The sequence below is a fragment of the Onychostruthus taczanowskii genome, unplaced genomic scaffold (genome assembly GCF_017590055.1).
Source record: "Onychostruthus taczanowskii isolate IOZ18803 unplaced genomic scaffold, ASM1759005v1 scaffold158, whole genome shotgun sequence".
Classification (NCBI taxonomy): Eukaryota; Metazoa; Chordata; class Aves; order Passeriformes; family Passeridae; genus Onychostruthus; species Onychostruthus taczanowskii.
In genome coordinates, this window is record NW_024498773.1 from 1,137,793 (window position 1) to 1,153,083 (window position 15,291).

General features: G+C 39.4%; 1 protein-coding gene across 1 annotated transcript in view; it reads left to right on the forward strand.

Moving 5' to 3' along the window:
• Positions 1–1,281: 1,281 nt before the first annotated feature.
• LOC121333116 (3'-5' RNA helicase YTHDC2-like) overlaps positions 1,282–15,291 on the forward strand; it is a 42,166-nt gene continuing 28,156 nt past the window's right edge. Inside the window, exons 1-11 of the mRNA XM_041399179.1 lie at positions 1,282–1,491; positions 2,108–2,198; positions 2,550–2,743; positions 4,754–4,953; positions 5,560–5,726; positions 8,183–8,285; positions 9,489–9,645; positions 12,250–12,357; positions 13,451–13,599; positions 13,996–14,131; positions 14,482–14,608. Coding sequence (XP_041255113.1) covers positions 1,317–1,491; positions 2,108–2,198; positions 2,550–2,743; positions 4,754–4,953; positions 5,560–5,726; positions 8,183–8,285; positions 9,489–9,645; positions 12,250–12,357; positions 13,451–13,599; positions 13,996–14,131; positions 14,482–14,608 — 1,607 coding nt within the window. The 5' untranslated portion in view covers positions 1,282–1,316. The remainder of the gene's footprint in view (positions 1,492–2,107; positions 2,199–2,549; positions 2,744–4,753; positions 4,954–5,559; positions 5,727–8,182; positions 8,286–9,488; positions 9,646–12,249; positions 12,358–13,450; positions 13,600–13,995; positions 14,132–14,481; positions 14,609–15,291) is intronic.

Below are 15,291 nucleotides of genomic sequence, written 5' to 3' on the forward strand. Positions count from 1 at the left end.
AGTCAAAAAAGCAGTGAACAAAGAAAGGTATGTATTAAGGAATTTGTTAAGCAGGATGCACTCAGGTTTCATTCCACTCTTAGCCACATGGATGAGACCTAACCCAACAGTTAGTTACCTCTGTTCACTGCTGTATTTACAGGATTGCAAACTGACAGCAGAATTGAGCCTGAGGAATAATTTTTCAGCATCATGGGGATTTTTGTCTGTAGGAAGGCAAGATAATGCTGTTAAGAGGCAAAAACTGATGATGCTGTTAAGAGATCTGGGTTCATAATTAAAGATTTCTGATGTGACTCTTTCAAATTAGTTAGGAGCTCTCATTTTTTACTGTTCATATCAAGGATAAGAGAAATGCTCATCTTATTCAGATGAAGTGTTTACTTTTCCATAATAACTGTGATGTGCTCTAAGGTGGCAGTACTGAATGCCACAGGAACAGCAATGAGGAACTAGCATTATATACTTTGGTTGAAAACACACAGGCAGACACCTGAACTGAAAAATTTTTAAAGTAACCTTAGAACAGATCAATTGTTCCGCTCCAGTGTGATCTCTCAGTGCAGAATTATGCTGACGTGAGCCTTGAAAACACTTTGGTAGAAGTGGCTTAAGAGCTATTTGCTGTGCTGCTGTCCGAGTTTCTCTACTCCCTCGGGCAGGGAGGAGGTCTCGCCGGCTGAGCTGAAGGCACGGCAGCCGACAGCCGGGGGGGGCACTCCCTAGATGCATTCTTCAGCATCTATATCAGACAGTGAGTGTTTATTTTCTATTTATTTAATTCCCCACTTCATTTTGCAACTGAGGAGGAGTAGCTTGTTCTTCTTCCAAGTACTCTCCTTCTCACCTAATGATGTTTCCAAAGCAGCAGCCTTCAATACTGAGCCCTGTCTCATGCCCAAGAGGTTTGAGTTTAGTTTCTACCTCGTATCCTCAGCGTGCAGTCGAAGGACAGCAGGAAAAGACGATCCCAAATCAAGGGCAAGTAACACTTTGCAGAGTGAGGAGGCTGAGGACCGAGATGACCCTCGCCACGCCTACGTTTAATGCCATGCAATTAAATCATGTAATTTATGACCAGACAGGGTACCAGTGCCCCTTTTTGGTCACAGCCACATACACACCTCGGTACGCAGGCAGGCTTTCCCCGTAACAGCAGCAAAAGAGCCGATTTCCTTCCGTTCGGGGCGATTCCGCCTGTGGGTGACTCCACCCAGGCCCCGCCCCGCCGCTAGCGTCGCCCCCCGAGCTGCGGCGCCTGATCCGTGTTGGTGTCGGGGCCGGAGCCCGGGCTGTGTGGGGGCCTTGTCGGGGCCATGTCGCGACACAGGCGGGTCCCGCGCCGGCAGCCCGGCGGGGCCGCGGGGGGCTCAATTGCCGCCGCCGCGGTGCGTGCCCGGGCCGAGGCCCTGTGGGAGGTCGGCGTGGACGAGGAGGTGGAAATGGCGGTGCAGCTCGCCCTGGAGCGGTTCCGAAGCGGGGACGAGGCGGGTGCGCGGCACAGCCCGGCCCGGGGGCGGCCTGCGGGTGTTGGGAGGGCGCTGGCAGCGGGTTAGGGCGGGGATCCTGCCCCTCTGCCCGGCCCTAGTAAGGCGCAGCTCAGCACAGAGACGGGGAGCTACTGGAGGGGATCCAGCAGAGACCTCTGAGATGAGATGAGGGGTTGGAGCATCTCTTATTAGGAGAGGTGTGGGAGATGGTCCTGTTTAGCCTAGAAGAGTCTGAGAGGGCATCTTATTAATGCATGTAAATGTCTTCAAGATGAGTCCCAGGAAGGTGGTGCAGACTTTTTGACAAGGAGCAATGGCCATAAATTAAAACACAAGAAGTTCCACTTCAACATGAGGGAGAACTTTCCATTGAGGGTGGCAGAGCACTTGAGCTGCTGCTCAGGGAAAGCGTTGAGTTTCCCCCTTTGAAGACATCCCAAACCTTGGATGTGTTCCTCTGTCACCTGCTGCAGGTTACTCTGCCTTGGCAGGGGGCTTGCATTGGGTGGTCTCCCTTCCAATCCTAACAATTCTGTGGTTCTGTAACATCGAGATAATATGTCAAGATTACTGCCAGTTGCATTGGTACTGTTTTTCATTATTACTTATCGTTCCAGAGATGGAATTTCCTTCTAGTTTCACTAGTAGTGAAAGAGCATTTGTTCACCGGCTCTGTCAGTCTCTTGGATTGGTATCTAAAAGCAAAGGGTGAGTTGGGGTACAATTTTTGGTTTTTAGGTGCAGACTAATAGAATTTCATGGCTAATGATAACCTGATTGATGTTTCCAACATACCCTACTGTGTTGTAAGGAACAGTATTAGAGAAAAAAGTGTAAAAGTAGACACAGAAACAAGTATGCTTGGAAAACTTGTGACATGTACTTGCTTTTCCACTTCCACTTAATCCACTTGGTAGATTTAATGGCTCCATTAAAAGAGCTTCTCACTGTGATTTCTGGTTTTTTTCAAAGATTTTGCATAGAGTCTCATACCTGGACAGATAAAAATTAACCTAGAGTAGGTTCCTTATTCCTGAAATATGTTTTTCCCCCTTACAGAAAAGGAGCCAATCGATACCTGACTGTAAGGAAGAAGGATGTATCAGAGGGACATGCAGTCATGACTTGTGACTTGGCTCTCCGTACGAGGCACGCTGTTCGGAGTCTAATTCAGAGCTTTCCTGTCACAAATAAGGAACGCACAGAACTCCTGCCAAGGACAAAGAGAGGACATGCCTGTGCTGTTGAATCTGGTATGTTCAGCATGTCTTCTGAACACCACTTGAAAAAAACACCTGCAACCCAGTGACAAAACCTCTTTCTGTTCTGTCCCCTCTTGTGTCCTAACAGACACGGTTAAACAAACACATGAATTTTCCTTTTAAGGTCTTTTATAACTGGTGTTGTGAGGAACTTGGGAAGTCATATCACACACTTGTGATGTCTACCTTGTCCTGTATTAATTTAGAATTTTTGAGCCAGTTCCAGCCAAATCTTTTTGGAAGCACATTTGTGAAATGTGGCTTCATGCAAGTACTGTGAGGTGGGATTGAAGAGTCAGTGTTACCATGATGCCATAAGAACACCATTATGAGAAAATGAAGTTGTGTATTCTGCTTATAGAAATAAATGTCCTCGATAAATCGAGAAGTATAGTTATTATATTTCTTTTTCTTGAGCCTGGTCTTATAAGCTGTCAAAAGAATATATAATACACCAAAGGATAGCAGAGCTATTATTTTGGGGACAATAAATAAACAAGGTGACTTCTGCTGCAGTGTGAGAAACAAAAATGTTTAATAAAAGGCAAAATAACAAACAGAAAAACCCGAGCAAGGTGCAGAGGTCTAATCCTGGTAAAAACATCTCACAAAAGGCCCTAGCTCTTTTGTTCTCTTCTTTTTCTACCTGATAGGTCAGGCAGGACTTTTTGGCTTCTATCCAATTAGATGTCCTCTAGTGTTTGGTGAAGTCCCTGAGGTCCTATGAGGTGACTTTTCACCTAATCGTTGAGGGAAACTTGTGGGCTTCTTTCCTTTCTGGGGACAAAGGCTAGTTTTGCCACTCTGTCATTAGGGGGCGCACTCCTACACTTAGTTTTTATTTTTTCATCTCCACAAAATAGATTTTATCCTTAAGAGACTAATTTCTGGAATACAGAAGAGTTCACTGAAAGACAAACTTCTGATATAATTGTGTTGTTTTCTTTTTTTAAAACAAGGCTTTCGTCTAGGTTCTTGCTTTAGCAACTGCAATTGGAAGAGTTACATTGTGTTTCTGTGTGCAGAGATGGGTGTAGTGACAGAAAACAGTGGTACCAATATGCCTTGTTTAATTGCGTGTTTCTGATACATGGTATCTGTTCTTTTAGTGCTTCCTTTGCTGTTTTTTTCAATTGTTTCAGTTTAACAGCATTGTTTAATGAACAGAGGGAAGCTATAATAGAAGTACTGAAATGCAATGGCTTAGCAATGTAAGGGATAAGTTAATAAACAGTCTAATATTTGTCTTTATCTGCTTCTCAAGAATGTACTTTTAGTTCTACTGCTCTCTTAGTCTGTGTTTGTCTTGGTACAGCAGAGCTTGAAATTTAGTATATGAATCTATTAATCACAGTTATCGTGTGTATAATTGAGACTACAGCAAGCTTTTCATTATTCTGGAAAATAATTATCAAGGAATTACAGAGTAGCGCTTGCAGTGATGGATTTGAAGTAGCTCCCTCTGAACATGTGCATGTTTTTGCGCTACTCATGCGCTGCTTTCTAACACATCACACTGCTGTGTAGGGTCCAGGACTCTTGATGCAGCGTGGTTGCATTAGTATGATTTCAGGCAAATGCATGGAATAGCTTAAAGGTTTAACTCTGTAAGTGTGTATTTCTAGGGAGAACTGCAGGTGTGAAATGTGGGCGCAGATACAAAAGCCACCAAAATACAGTGGCTGGTTTTCTCTGGTTTATTTTCTCTTTCTCCTTTTGCTCTTTGTAGGCTTTTTTGACTTGGAGGAATACTCTGGAAGAGTCTGGTTTTGTTCAAAGTACCTAGGAAAGTAATAACTGTTTTGAAAAATACCTATTTCAAGCACCACAGGAGGACATGTTGCTATAAATATGACTTCTAAATGTGTGATAGGTTTGTCACTTTACCCACAGGGATGTATAAAAAGTCAGCAACATTAATTTTTAAGTACAATTTTTGAGCAGTGTTTTAGTGACCTTCCTCTATATCTGTATAAATAAACTTTTAACTTCTCTTCACAGAAAACAAAGAAGTAAACAAGACAAGTGGTCGACTTAATGATGGTATCCCCCAGGTCCCAGTGAAAAGAGGGGAATCAGAGTTTGATTCCTTCAGGCAGTCACTACCAGTTCTTGAAAAACAGGAAGAAATTGTCCAAATAATAAAGGACAATAAAATTGTTTTGATTATAGGAGAGACTGGATCAGGAAAAACTACACAAGTATGTTTCTTCAGTGAAATAAAAAAGATAACAGTATTTATATTAAACTAATGCCAGTTGTGTAACATTTGTGATATGGGAATTTTTTGTGCTATTTTAAGGCCTTTCTTTTCCTGTATGATTGAAAATCTTGTGTTCCAATTCAAACACTAAGCCAGTGGATAGGTACTAAAAGCATAAATTTTTCCTCACAATTTTTCCTCACAATTTTCTCATAGTTACAATTTTTTCGTTAAAATAATGCAAACTATTGAAGGGACAGTTACTGTGATATTTGTATAGCCCTTTTTCTTCTAAGGCTATTTCTGTTCTCAGTACCCACACTAATATATTTTTTGTGTTAAAATGAGAGATTATCTACAGGTTGGTTTTTTTTTTTTCCTAGATTTCTCTGAAGCAGGAGAGAGACACTGCAAGTTTTTTTCTTAAAAAAAAAAACCTAAATAGGTTATGCTTAGAAATTTATTTTCCACTGATTCAGGTATGCTTGCAGTGATAATCGTAATGAAAATGCAATGTGTAATACTGAGATGCAGTTAAATTTTTTCCCTGTGCTAACAAAGCTGTGACTTTCTCAAAGAGTAAATTTGAACCACTTCTTTACAGATCCCTCAATTTATCCTTGATGACTGCTACAAGAATGGAACTCCCTGTCGTGTGTTTTGTACTCAGCCGAGACGTTTAGCGGCTGTTGCTGTGGCTGAAAGAGTGGCAGCAGAAAGAAGAGAGAAGATTGGCCAGACAATTGGTTACCAGATCCGGTTAGAAAGCAGGTACTAGTGGTATTTCTAAGTGTGAGTTGATCTTGTGCTGGTATTGTAAATCTTGTGTACATTTGAACTGTAGTATGTTTGGGATGCAGCCCCACAAATTGTAGGTGGGATATGTTATTGCAGATGAGGAATACTCTTAAGAGTATTAAGAGTAAATAATTTTCACTCTTAAGATGAAAAGGATGGCTTTCTTCCTGTGTTTTGCAGTTTCATATAGTAGCAAATTCACTTGAATTTCACTGAATTTCAAGTGCTTTCTATTGATTTCTTCTGCGGAGTGTATGCATGTATAATCCTTGTCTGATTTTCAGATCAAGTCTACATTTTCTATTTTTTTCCCCCTCTCTACTTTTAACATGTGTGGATCCAAAATTCTGCAAGCTTTGAAGGTGGATGTGAAGACCAGCATGATGTGACAAATGTTATGTAGTGTGATTTGATAGAAGTCATAAAAGGAAAAACAAGAAATTTGGAAAGTAACTGATGAAGCTGAGCATTATTATCAGTCTGTTTTGGGCTAAATTTAATCTGCTTTAGCTTTTGTGTTTAAGACATGAAGTGATGTAAAAGTAGAGATTTCAATATCACTTGATGAATTTGTCTGTAAAGCAGAGCATGAATGGAGTGTGTGGGGTTTTTACATCCTTGTACTGCATAGGCAGTGACATTTCAGGGAAGGGCCAGCAGTTGGGATGTGAATGACCAGAAGATGGGAAAAGGTTATGTTGCTTGAGTGACCAAAGATGACACATAGCTGATGAAAAACGCGCTTGAACAGCAAAGCCACAATAAGAATTCAAATTTGTGTATGAAAGCTCACAAGGCTATTAAGAGATTAGAAGAGCTAGTGAAGATGTATCACAAATAAGCTGGATGATTAATAAATGGAAGTACTATGCTGGCAGAAGAAGAGCAAAGTCAGATCAAAATGGAAGAATTACTGGAAGTAGTGCAGAAAATTCATCTTGAGAAGAATCAGGACATTTACTCCAGAGAAACACTAAAAGGGGGAGATAATATTTTGAGCTGTGGACAAAAAAATATCTGGAGTGGAGATGTATAGTAGCACAGAAGTATAATTAAAGTTTTCTTAACTGTCTTCTGGAGAAGAGCTGTAGAGTACAGTACAAAGGAACTCTTCAGCTCCTTTAGGATGGCAGTGCCAGAGGAAGTAGAGACAATTGCTGTTTTTATTGGGACAGCTAACTTGCCCCAGGTATAGAATTTTAACATTTGAGTATTTTGACCTCCTGAAGAACCAGAGGATCAGCAGATTGCTTTGTGATTTAGTCGTCTGTAGTGTATTGTGTCCTCAAGGCAAGGCTTTGGGAGCTGTGGGGAGGCTTCTGTGGGAAGGTGCCAGAAGCCTCTCCGATGTCTGACAGAGCTGGTGCTAGCCAAAACAGACCTGCCTCTGGCTGAGGCTGAGCCCATCTGTGATGGTGGTAGTGCCTCTGGGGCAGTGGGGAATGGGGGAGGAGAACCTGTACAACAGAGGCAGCAATTCAAGAAGAGCAGTGAGAGCATGTGAGAGAAGCAGCTCTGCAGACAGGAAGGTCAGTGCAGGAGGGGAGGAGGTTCTCCAGGTGCCAGGTGCAGCCCGTGGTGAAGCAGCTGTGCCCCTGCAGTCTGTAGAGGTCTGTGGTGCAGCAGGCATCCCCTTGTCCAGGATTCTGTGTTGGAGCAGGTAGATGCTTGAAGGAGGTTGTGATCCTCTGGGAAATCCATGCTGAAACAGGCTCTTGGCAGGACCTGTGGCCCCTTGGAGGGAGCCCACACAGAAGCAGGTTTGCTGTCAGAATTGTGATCCTGTGGGGGTCCCACAGTGGAGCAAGCCGTTCCTGAAGCATTGCACTCTGTGGAAAGGGACCTGAGCTGCAGCAGTTCATGGAGAACTGCAACCCATGGGAGGGACTCATATTGGAGAAGCTCATGCAGGACTGTCACCCATGGGAGAGACCCACGTTCTCCTTGTCCTTCTCTTGACCCTGTGAGTCTTTTGTTGTGTTTCCTCTCCCCTACTCATAGAGAGGACAGATAGAGTAGCTTGGGTAGGCACCTGGCATCTACCCAGGCTCGTCCCGCCATGTGTAGTCAAATACAAAGGCTATATCTAAGCATATGCTGAGGAATTGAAACCTGGTATTCCACATGGAATTTTCTAGTAATGTGAATGATATGCAGAGTTTCTTCATGGTTCTCTTTTACTTCCTTATTTATTAAAATTTGAATCAATTAATCCATTGTCCAGAGTTTTGAGGCAGAAACACTACAAATTGTTAGGAAACATCTGGGAAAAGGCATAGTTTAAAAACAAGGGGTGTGCATGAGTGTTTTAGGGAGAGAATTGTAATTCCTCTTCTGGTCAGCAGCTGCTTTAGTTTTTGATCCATGGAAAGCTAGCTGCCTTTAAATGGTGCAGACCCCCTGAGTTGTCTCTGTGATGTGTTCCATAGGGTTTCTCCGAAGACACTGGTGACATTCTGCACTAATGACATGCTCCTTCACACGCTGATGGCAGGAGACAGCACCCTCTCCACCGTGACCCATGTTATTGTGGTGAGCATCCTGTGGTCTTTCTTGTGGGGTGGAGCAATATGTATTGCTTTAGAAAATGAGGTCCTCATTTTTTTAAATTTAAATTTGCTGAGCACTTTAGGTGTTTTTGTTTGGTAGAATCTGAATCAACTTTAAAGATTTTTGGAGTCCTTAAAGTAGCGTGCATGTTTTGTACATTTTGGTGTTTTTCTGTTTGCGGGTTTTTTCTGTAAAAATATCTTATGTTCATGCCAGTGATTAGTTGTGGAATCGGAAGGAGTTGAGGAGGACAGAAATGTAAATTTTTCTGAACTTCCCATTCCCCAGAAAATCCTTAGGGAGGCTTACATTGATATGGTTCAGTGTGATCGTGTCAGAATTTCTGTTTTCATGTATTTGTTTTAGCAATACCAGGTTTTCAGTCAGTTTGTTTGCCCAGAGTTTTCAAGATAGTGTGGAGTCCAGTTGCTAGCAAATTATTCAGGTGTGTTTCTTTATGATTATGTTAGTATCCCTATTGTGGAATTTAATAAGTAAGGGGAACTAGAATGTTTGTGGCAAGATTTAAGTACTGAAGATTAAAAGGAATCATGGTAGGTTTAGGTGCCTACCTGTTTATCAAAGCATGAAAAAAGCATGACAATGATCTAGACATGCTTGATATCAGCCTACAAACCTTTGAGCTGTATTTGAGCCCTTGTTTCATTCATTCATAATACAAAACAAAATAGAAGAATGACAAGGGTGATTAATCGGGTATGTGCCTTAATTTACAGGCTTTGTGTATGACTTGTCTAAGCAATGTGTCTGTTCTTCTGATTATGTGGTGTCATACATTTCTTTAAATGCTCATCAGTGGTGAAGTGAGAATTTATTAAAGTAAGATTTGTAGGATTTGTGGTTTGTGGTGTTTTCTTGAAATTTGACTTCAAATGCAAAATTAGAGGTTTCAGATACTCACTTTGGCCTCTGAAGTTAAGGTGTGTAGAGCTTCAGCATTGCAGTGCACTCAGCTCTGATAAAAACTTTTTTTTGCTTATGGATAGCATAAAAAACCCGCTTTTTTAAAAAAAACCCAAACCCTATTACTTAAACTAGACTTACACATTTTAAGGTCCCTGCCACCAAATCTTTTTTTTTTTTCTTAAGGTTGGTTTTTGTCAGAAGTTGTGATCTTGAATCTGTGAGGTTTTTTTTAATCTCTCCTTTTTTCTTTTGTTATAGGATGAAGTACATGAGAGGGATAGGTTCAGTGACTTCTTGCTAATAAAACTGAGAGATGTGCTGCAAAACCAGAATAATTTAAAACTAATTATTTCTAGTGCTGCTCTAGATGCAAATCTCTTTATTAGGTATTTTGGAAGCTGCCCAGTAATACATAGTAAGTATTTATCTTAATTCTTAAATCTTAGTATACCTGCCCTGAGATTCACAGATCTTACTAAACTGTAGCAAACTGCCGCTCCTCCTCCCAGCTAGCTGATGATTTTGGGGGGGGTGGGGTGGAAGATTCCCCCCCTCGAGCCCCGTTGAATGCCATGTGCCAGTGTCGGCGCATCATAAAACACAGGGCTGCACACAGGTCCCAGGGTAACTTTATTTGATGGTAAACTTCCCCTTCTTCTGCCTCCTGGGACACTGAGGGGAGAAAGGAGCTTATATGTGGGAACAGGTCTCAGGGGAGAGTACAGTCTTTAACAAATTAGGAGAATTGGGAGTAAAAAACAAGGCGGGAACCACAATGTATAAACCAATAAAAATCCTAAGGGAGGAGGACAGTTTCAGTAAACTGATAGAGTTTGGAGAAATAGCAACTAACAACAAGGAAAGTGACAAAAATACTGGGAAAAGGCAGGAACAAAAAGGAAACAGCATAAGGACTCCAAAATTACAAATCAAACAATAAACCTACTAATAAAAAACACACCACAACAGCAAACTGTTTTGAGTAAAGGCACATGATGAATACACTGAGAGTTACAGGAATCCTTGTTCTTTGTGTAGTCAGGTTTCTTGTTTCTTAACTATTTTCCTAATACAGAGTGAAGTGTTTAGTCGCTGGGAGTTCTATAAAGGCAGGTGTGTCCTGCCCCCCTCCACTATTAATTGAAGAAGTAGGAAAAGGTTATTGAAGTGCTGTCTTCATGCTGATACAGGACTTATGAGCTACATGAGTATGACATATATTAATACACTCCAGTAGATTCTTATTCTTCAGGTCTCATAAGGATTGTTACTGGTTACTGGATAAAACACACATAACTGTACCTGTTCAGTTCAGAAATACAGGCTTAGGCAGATTGGGTTTCATGCTCAAATCACATGATTCTTTGATTTAAAGAAAATTAGTAGCCATTCATCTAGGTAAATAGTCAGAAAAGGCATCCAGTTTTTCTTGGTTTGTGTTGACTCAGTTATCTGCAGTTAGGTTACACTCAAATGAAAAGAAAAGCTACCATTATTGTGTTTTAATTTCATTTGACTAATCTTCAGTAGAGGCAAAATATAAATATGTGAGAGATGGAAGGGTTGTGTGGGTGTGGATTTTTTTCCCCCACCCTCCTGGCTTGCAGGTTTTCTGCATGGATGACCTCCTCTGGCACCTTTCAGTCCTCTTACTTTTTCAACAATAATGTCCATGTTTAATGTGTTTTGAAAAGTAGCTTTTAAGATAAATGCTTTGTTTGACAATCAGACTCTCTGCATGTCAGCCTTTTTTTACAAAATCTCAGCAGTTTTAGAAATGGGCGGGATTGCTTACTGGTTTATTTTAGCAAATTCTTGTGAGGAGGAAACATCTTTTTCCCTTTTTTTTGCAGATAGAAGTGTTTATTTCTAGTTCCCAGTTTTATTTCTGCCTAGTAAAATAAGGCTTGCACTTGTTGAAGACAGGAATCTGGAAATTACATGTGAATTCATGTTATCTGAATATTTTTTGCGTCAGTTGTGATTGTTGTGTGTCTTTCCAGTTGACTCTCTTTGCAGCTTCCTGTTCTTTCAGATTGGTATATTTATGTTGGAAATTCTGATGGCAATCTCTCCAGTTTACCACAGTGCTTATGTTGGTTATTTAGCAGGCCAATAGCAATTGAGAAGATTTTTTTTGTTTGTTTTGTTTTTGTTTTGTTTTTGTTTGAGAATTGAAGATTTAAAAGAAGTGATTGTTTCTGTTAATGTAATGAAAAAGGTTTGATTCTCCTTCAGCAGTATGGCTGACAAAATCCTGACCATAGAAACCAGCATTTGTAGTTGTGGATTGCTGTAGTACACAGAGTTTGTGATCAGTATTGGAAGACTTCCTCTGTGACAGCTTCTAAAAGTATGCGAATTGTGGATTGCTCTTTCTGAAGGAAGATCCTGAGTGATCTAAAGTCAGCTTAAGGGACAAGAAGTCAAAATGTAGAGATTTTAATTCTTCATGCAAATAGCATTCTTTAATGTCCACCAATAAGGTCTGGAAAATAGTCGTGTTGAAAAAGAAATCAGGATAAATTATTAGAATTTAAAGGCCACTGGGATCTGTCAAGAAGTACTCAGTAAAGAAAGCTCAGCTTTGCTGAATTAGTTGAGGACATGGAAATAAGTCTATCTCCTTACATACTTCTCATGAAAAGAAAGTAGTTCAATACAAAGATGTATTGTCTCCATATTAATTGCTTAATAATTAGTTACATTTTTAATCCAGGTAGCAGGCTTACATGATGAGTTCTTGTTTGTAACCCTAAACAAAAACGGCTGTTTGCTTTTTCTCATTTAAAAAAAATTTGTGCTTAATAACTGTCAATTATATGAACATCTCTTGCTATAACACTTGATAAAATTGAAGAGGTTGATGAGAAACAAGGTGGCATTTTACATTGGAAATATTTTGTTTTGTGTAATTTTGAGAAAAGTAAACTCCGGTGAAGATAATTTTTAAATAAAATAAATGCTGTAAGTGAAGTTAGTGAACATATAATCTTATATGGATTTTTTATACTTTTAGTCCAAGGGAGACCTTTTGAAGTTAAAGAGATGTTTCTGGAGGACATTTTACGAAGCACTGGGTATACAAACAAAGAGATGGTGAAGTATAAAAAAGAGAAGGAGCAAGGTTGGTGGACTTCTTAATTGTAAGGAGTGTTGTAATGAGAATCATTGATTGATTGAACGAACAATTGACAGGATTATTCTCTGTTAAAATTCCAAAGTCAGGAGATTAAATGAGATGTGATTAGATGACAGCAAGTATGTTTAAGCTCTCAGTATTTATATTATTGAAATAGTTTATGCAATTAAAGAAAAAAAATCACTTTGATTCAGTGATTGCATTATTTTTGCTTTCAGTTGATGAATGTCGTATTTTTTCTAATTATTATGGTGTAGAGTTACATGTAACTGGGGGCTTTACCCACATTTATACTAAAGAAGTATAGGATGTTCTGTACCTTTGGGTGTAAATTAAAGTGCAGCTATTAAAGCAGGCAGGCAGGATTTTGTACATCTTGCACAAAATGTAGAAGTTGTTCTCTTTAGTAACATTTTTCCCTGCTTTCTTGAGGCATGGATGTATTTTTCATAGATGTTAACACTCTTGAGCTAAACATAATTGGTTTCCAGTTGATTAAGTTTTCAGAAGTTTTCCTGGCAACTGAAAGTAATGACCCCAGTGATTATTTAAAGATTTTTTTTTTTTAAAAATGCAAACCCCAAAGCTATATATATAACAAAAAATCCTAACTGAATATTTTTCACAGTGCTCAGCTCTTATCACTGGGTACAGAAAAGGTCAGTTAAGACACTGGTGTTTTCTACTGTTTCTTGTGTGCAAAAATAAGTTGTTACATGCAGGGAGTGTATCACTTGTCTTCAGCATTCCATTTCTGGAAAAAGATCTTTGCTGAGTTTGTGTGGAAGGTGATTACTTAAGGAAGATCCTTTGAATGCAGTAGTTTGGAATAATGGAGTTTGGGGGATTAAACACCAAAATGGTAGGTTTTGCCCTGTTCTTATAGCCCTTGTTTGCAGTGGTGAACTTTGGGTACCCTTAAACATGTCATTTGTGTTGGATTGGTAGTAGCATTCTAGATTTAATAAAAGAGGTTGAATAAGTAAAAATTTACCCTGCTGTAATTGTCTTCTTTAGTAGAAAACAATGGATAATAAAGATGACTCTAAAACTTTCTGGGGAATATTTTGCATTCTAGAAGAGAAACAGAAGAACACTCTCGCTGAGTGGTGTTCAGCTCAAGAAAACACTAACAAACTGACATCTCGGAGACAAAAATCGGTTCCAAGAGCAAATGAGGAGTACAAATGGTTGGATGAGGGTGGTGACACAGTATTTAATCAACTGGTAAGTTTCTTCTTTTTTTGGAAGAGACGTTTGTATTTGTGTTGTATTACTAGCCGTTTAAAATCTGTTTTCTAAAGATAGTTCTGTAGAGTCTTTCAGGATATTAATGTATTTTAAAGATTACTTTTTTGGGATCAACTGCTGTAGCTGAAGTGTGTCTTCTGTTATGGTGGTTGTACACAACTTTTCCTCAGATCAAATGGCTTGACTGCCATTGTGTTGGTACTTGCATATGACAAAACAGTGCATTAACTTAGTGCTGAGTGCATTAACTGAGTGCTGGGATTTTGGTTCCTGCTGGGAAAAATAACCATGCAAATTATTTGTGGGTAGTGTATGAGAATAAAGAGAACTTTTGGGAGAGATTAATCTTTCAATATTGTTTTTTATCTTCAGACTGAAAAAGATGTGAATTGCCTTGAACCATGGATAGTAAAAGAAATGGATTCCTGTCTTTCTGACATCTGGTTGCAGAAAGATATTGATGCGTTTGCTCAGGTGTTAAATCTCATTTTAACTGAAAATGTCAGTGGTAAGTTTCTTGTGTTATTACATAGGAAAAAAGCAACCAAATTGTTTTAGATTTTTATGGCTACTTTCATTTCCAGTTTCAAACCTTTGCATTCTGATGCCTACTGAAAAAATGGATAGGGCTAGCAGAATTAATGAGTTGTTTAGTTGGTTGTTGTTTTGAAGTATTGACAGAAGTATGTTTCTAAAATAGTGTGGAATTCACATGAACTGACTGCAGAGATAAAGTGAGGAAACAAATTCTCTTTGGGCTGGAATTTGAAAGCAATATTTGTACCATATTTAGATGAAGAAATAACATTTCTATTGGGTTTGCTGATTTTTTTTTTTTTTTTTGTTTTTACTTCTCAGTTGATTATAGGCACAGTGAAACTGGTGCAACTGCTCTGATGATTTCTTCAGGGAGAGGCTTTTTGAGTCATGTAGAACAGTTGATCAGTATGGGAGCAAGTATCCACTGCAAATCATCTAATGGCTGGTAAAAACAGAGAAACCAAAAGATAGATTGATTTGTCAATATAGGAGAGAGACAGAAAATTCTTTAACATCTAGATTAATTTGCTAACTTATCACACTGCTGTAAGAACTATAGATTTTGACGGTCTCAACAGTTTCTAACTCCTGTTAATCACATTGTTTTCTGTAAATTCTTAACTAAATTCTTAATTACATGGTCTTGATTATGAGCTATAAACTTTGTTTCAGTAGGTGTTATCGAAGACACTGGTTAGCAGAACAACTGTAATCTACTGACTTGGGCCAAAATGTTTGGCAGTTCTTATTTTCATGGAGTTACCTATATCAAAAGATCTTTCTGTTATGTTTCTAAATCTGTTGTAGCATGTAAAAATATTTGTGAATCTGTAAAAACTCAAGTTTTGTGGCCATGAAGTATGTCTTCATATAAACACGGAAGTACAGTAAATAATTGTAGTATGGAATGATAAGAATTAGGATTCCAGGGGTCTGATATTTGGTGCTGTTGTAGGTAAAAATCGATAAAGCCAATTTAATAGTTAATAAAAATAGAATTTATTTCACGACCGATATACAGTCTCGATAGCCACAATCAAAGGGACAGCGTCGACCCTGGGATCAGCGCTGGTGAACACTGGTCTGATCTCTATCGTATTGGTTCCCCCTCTGTTCATGAAGGTAGTC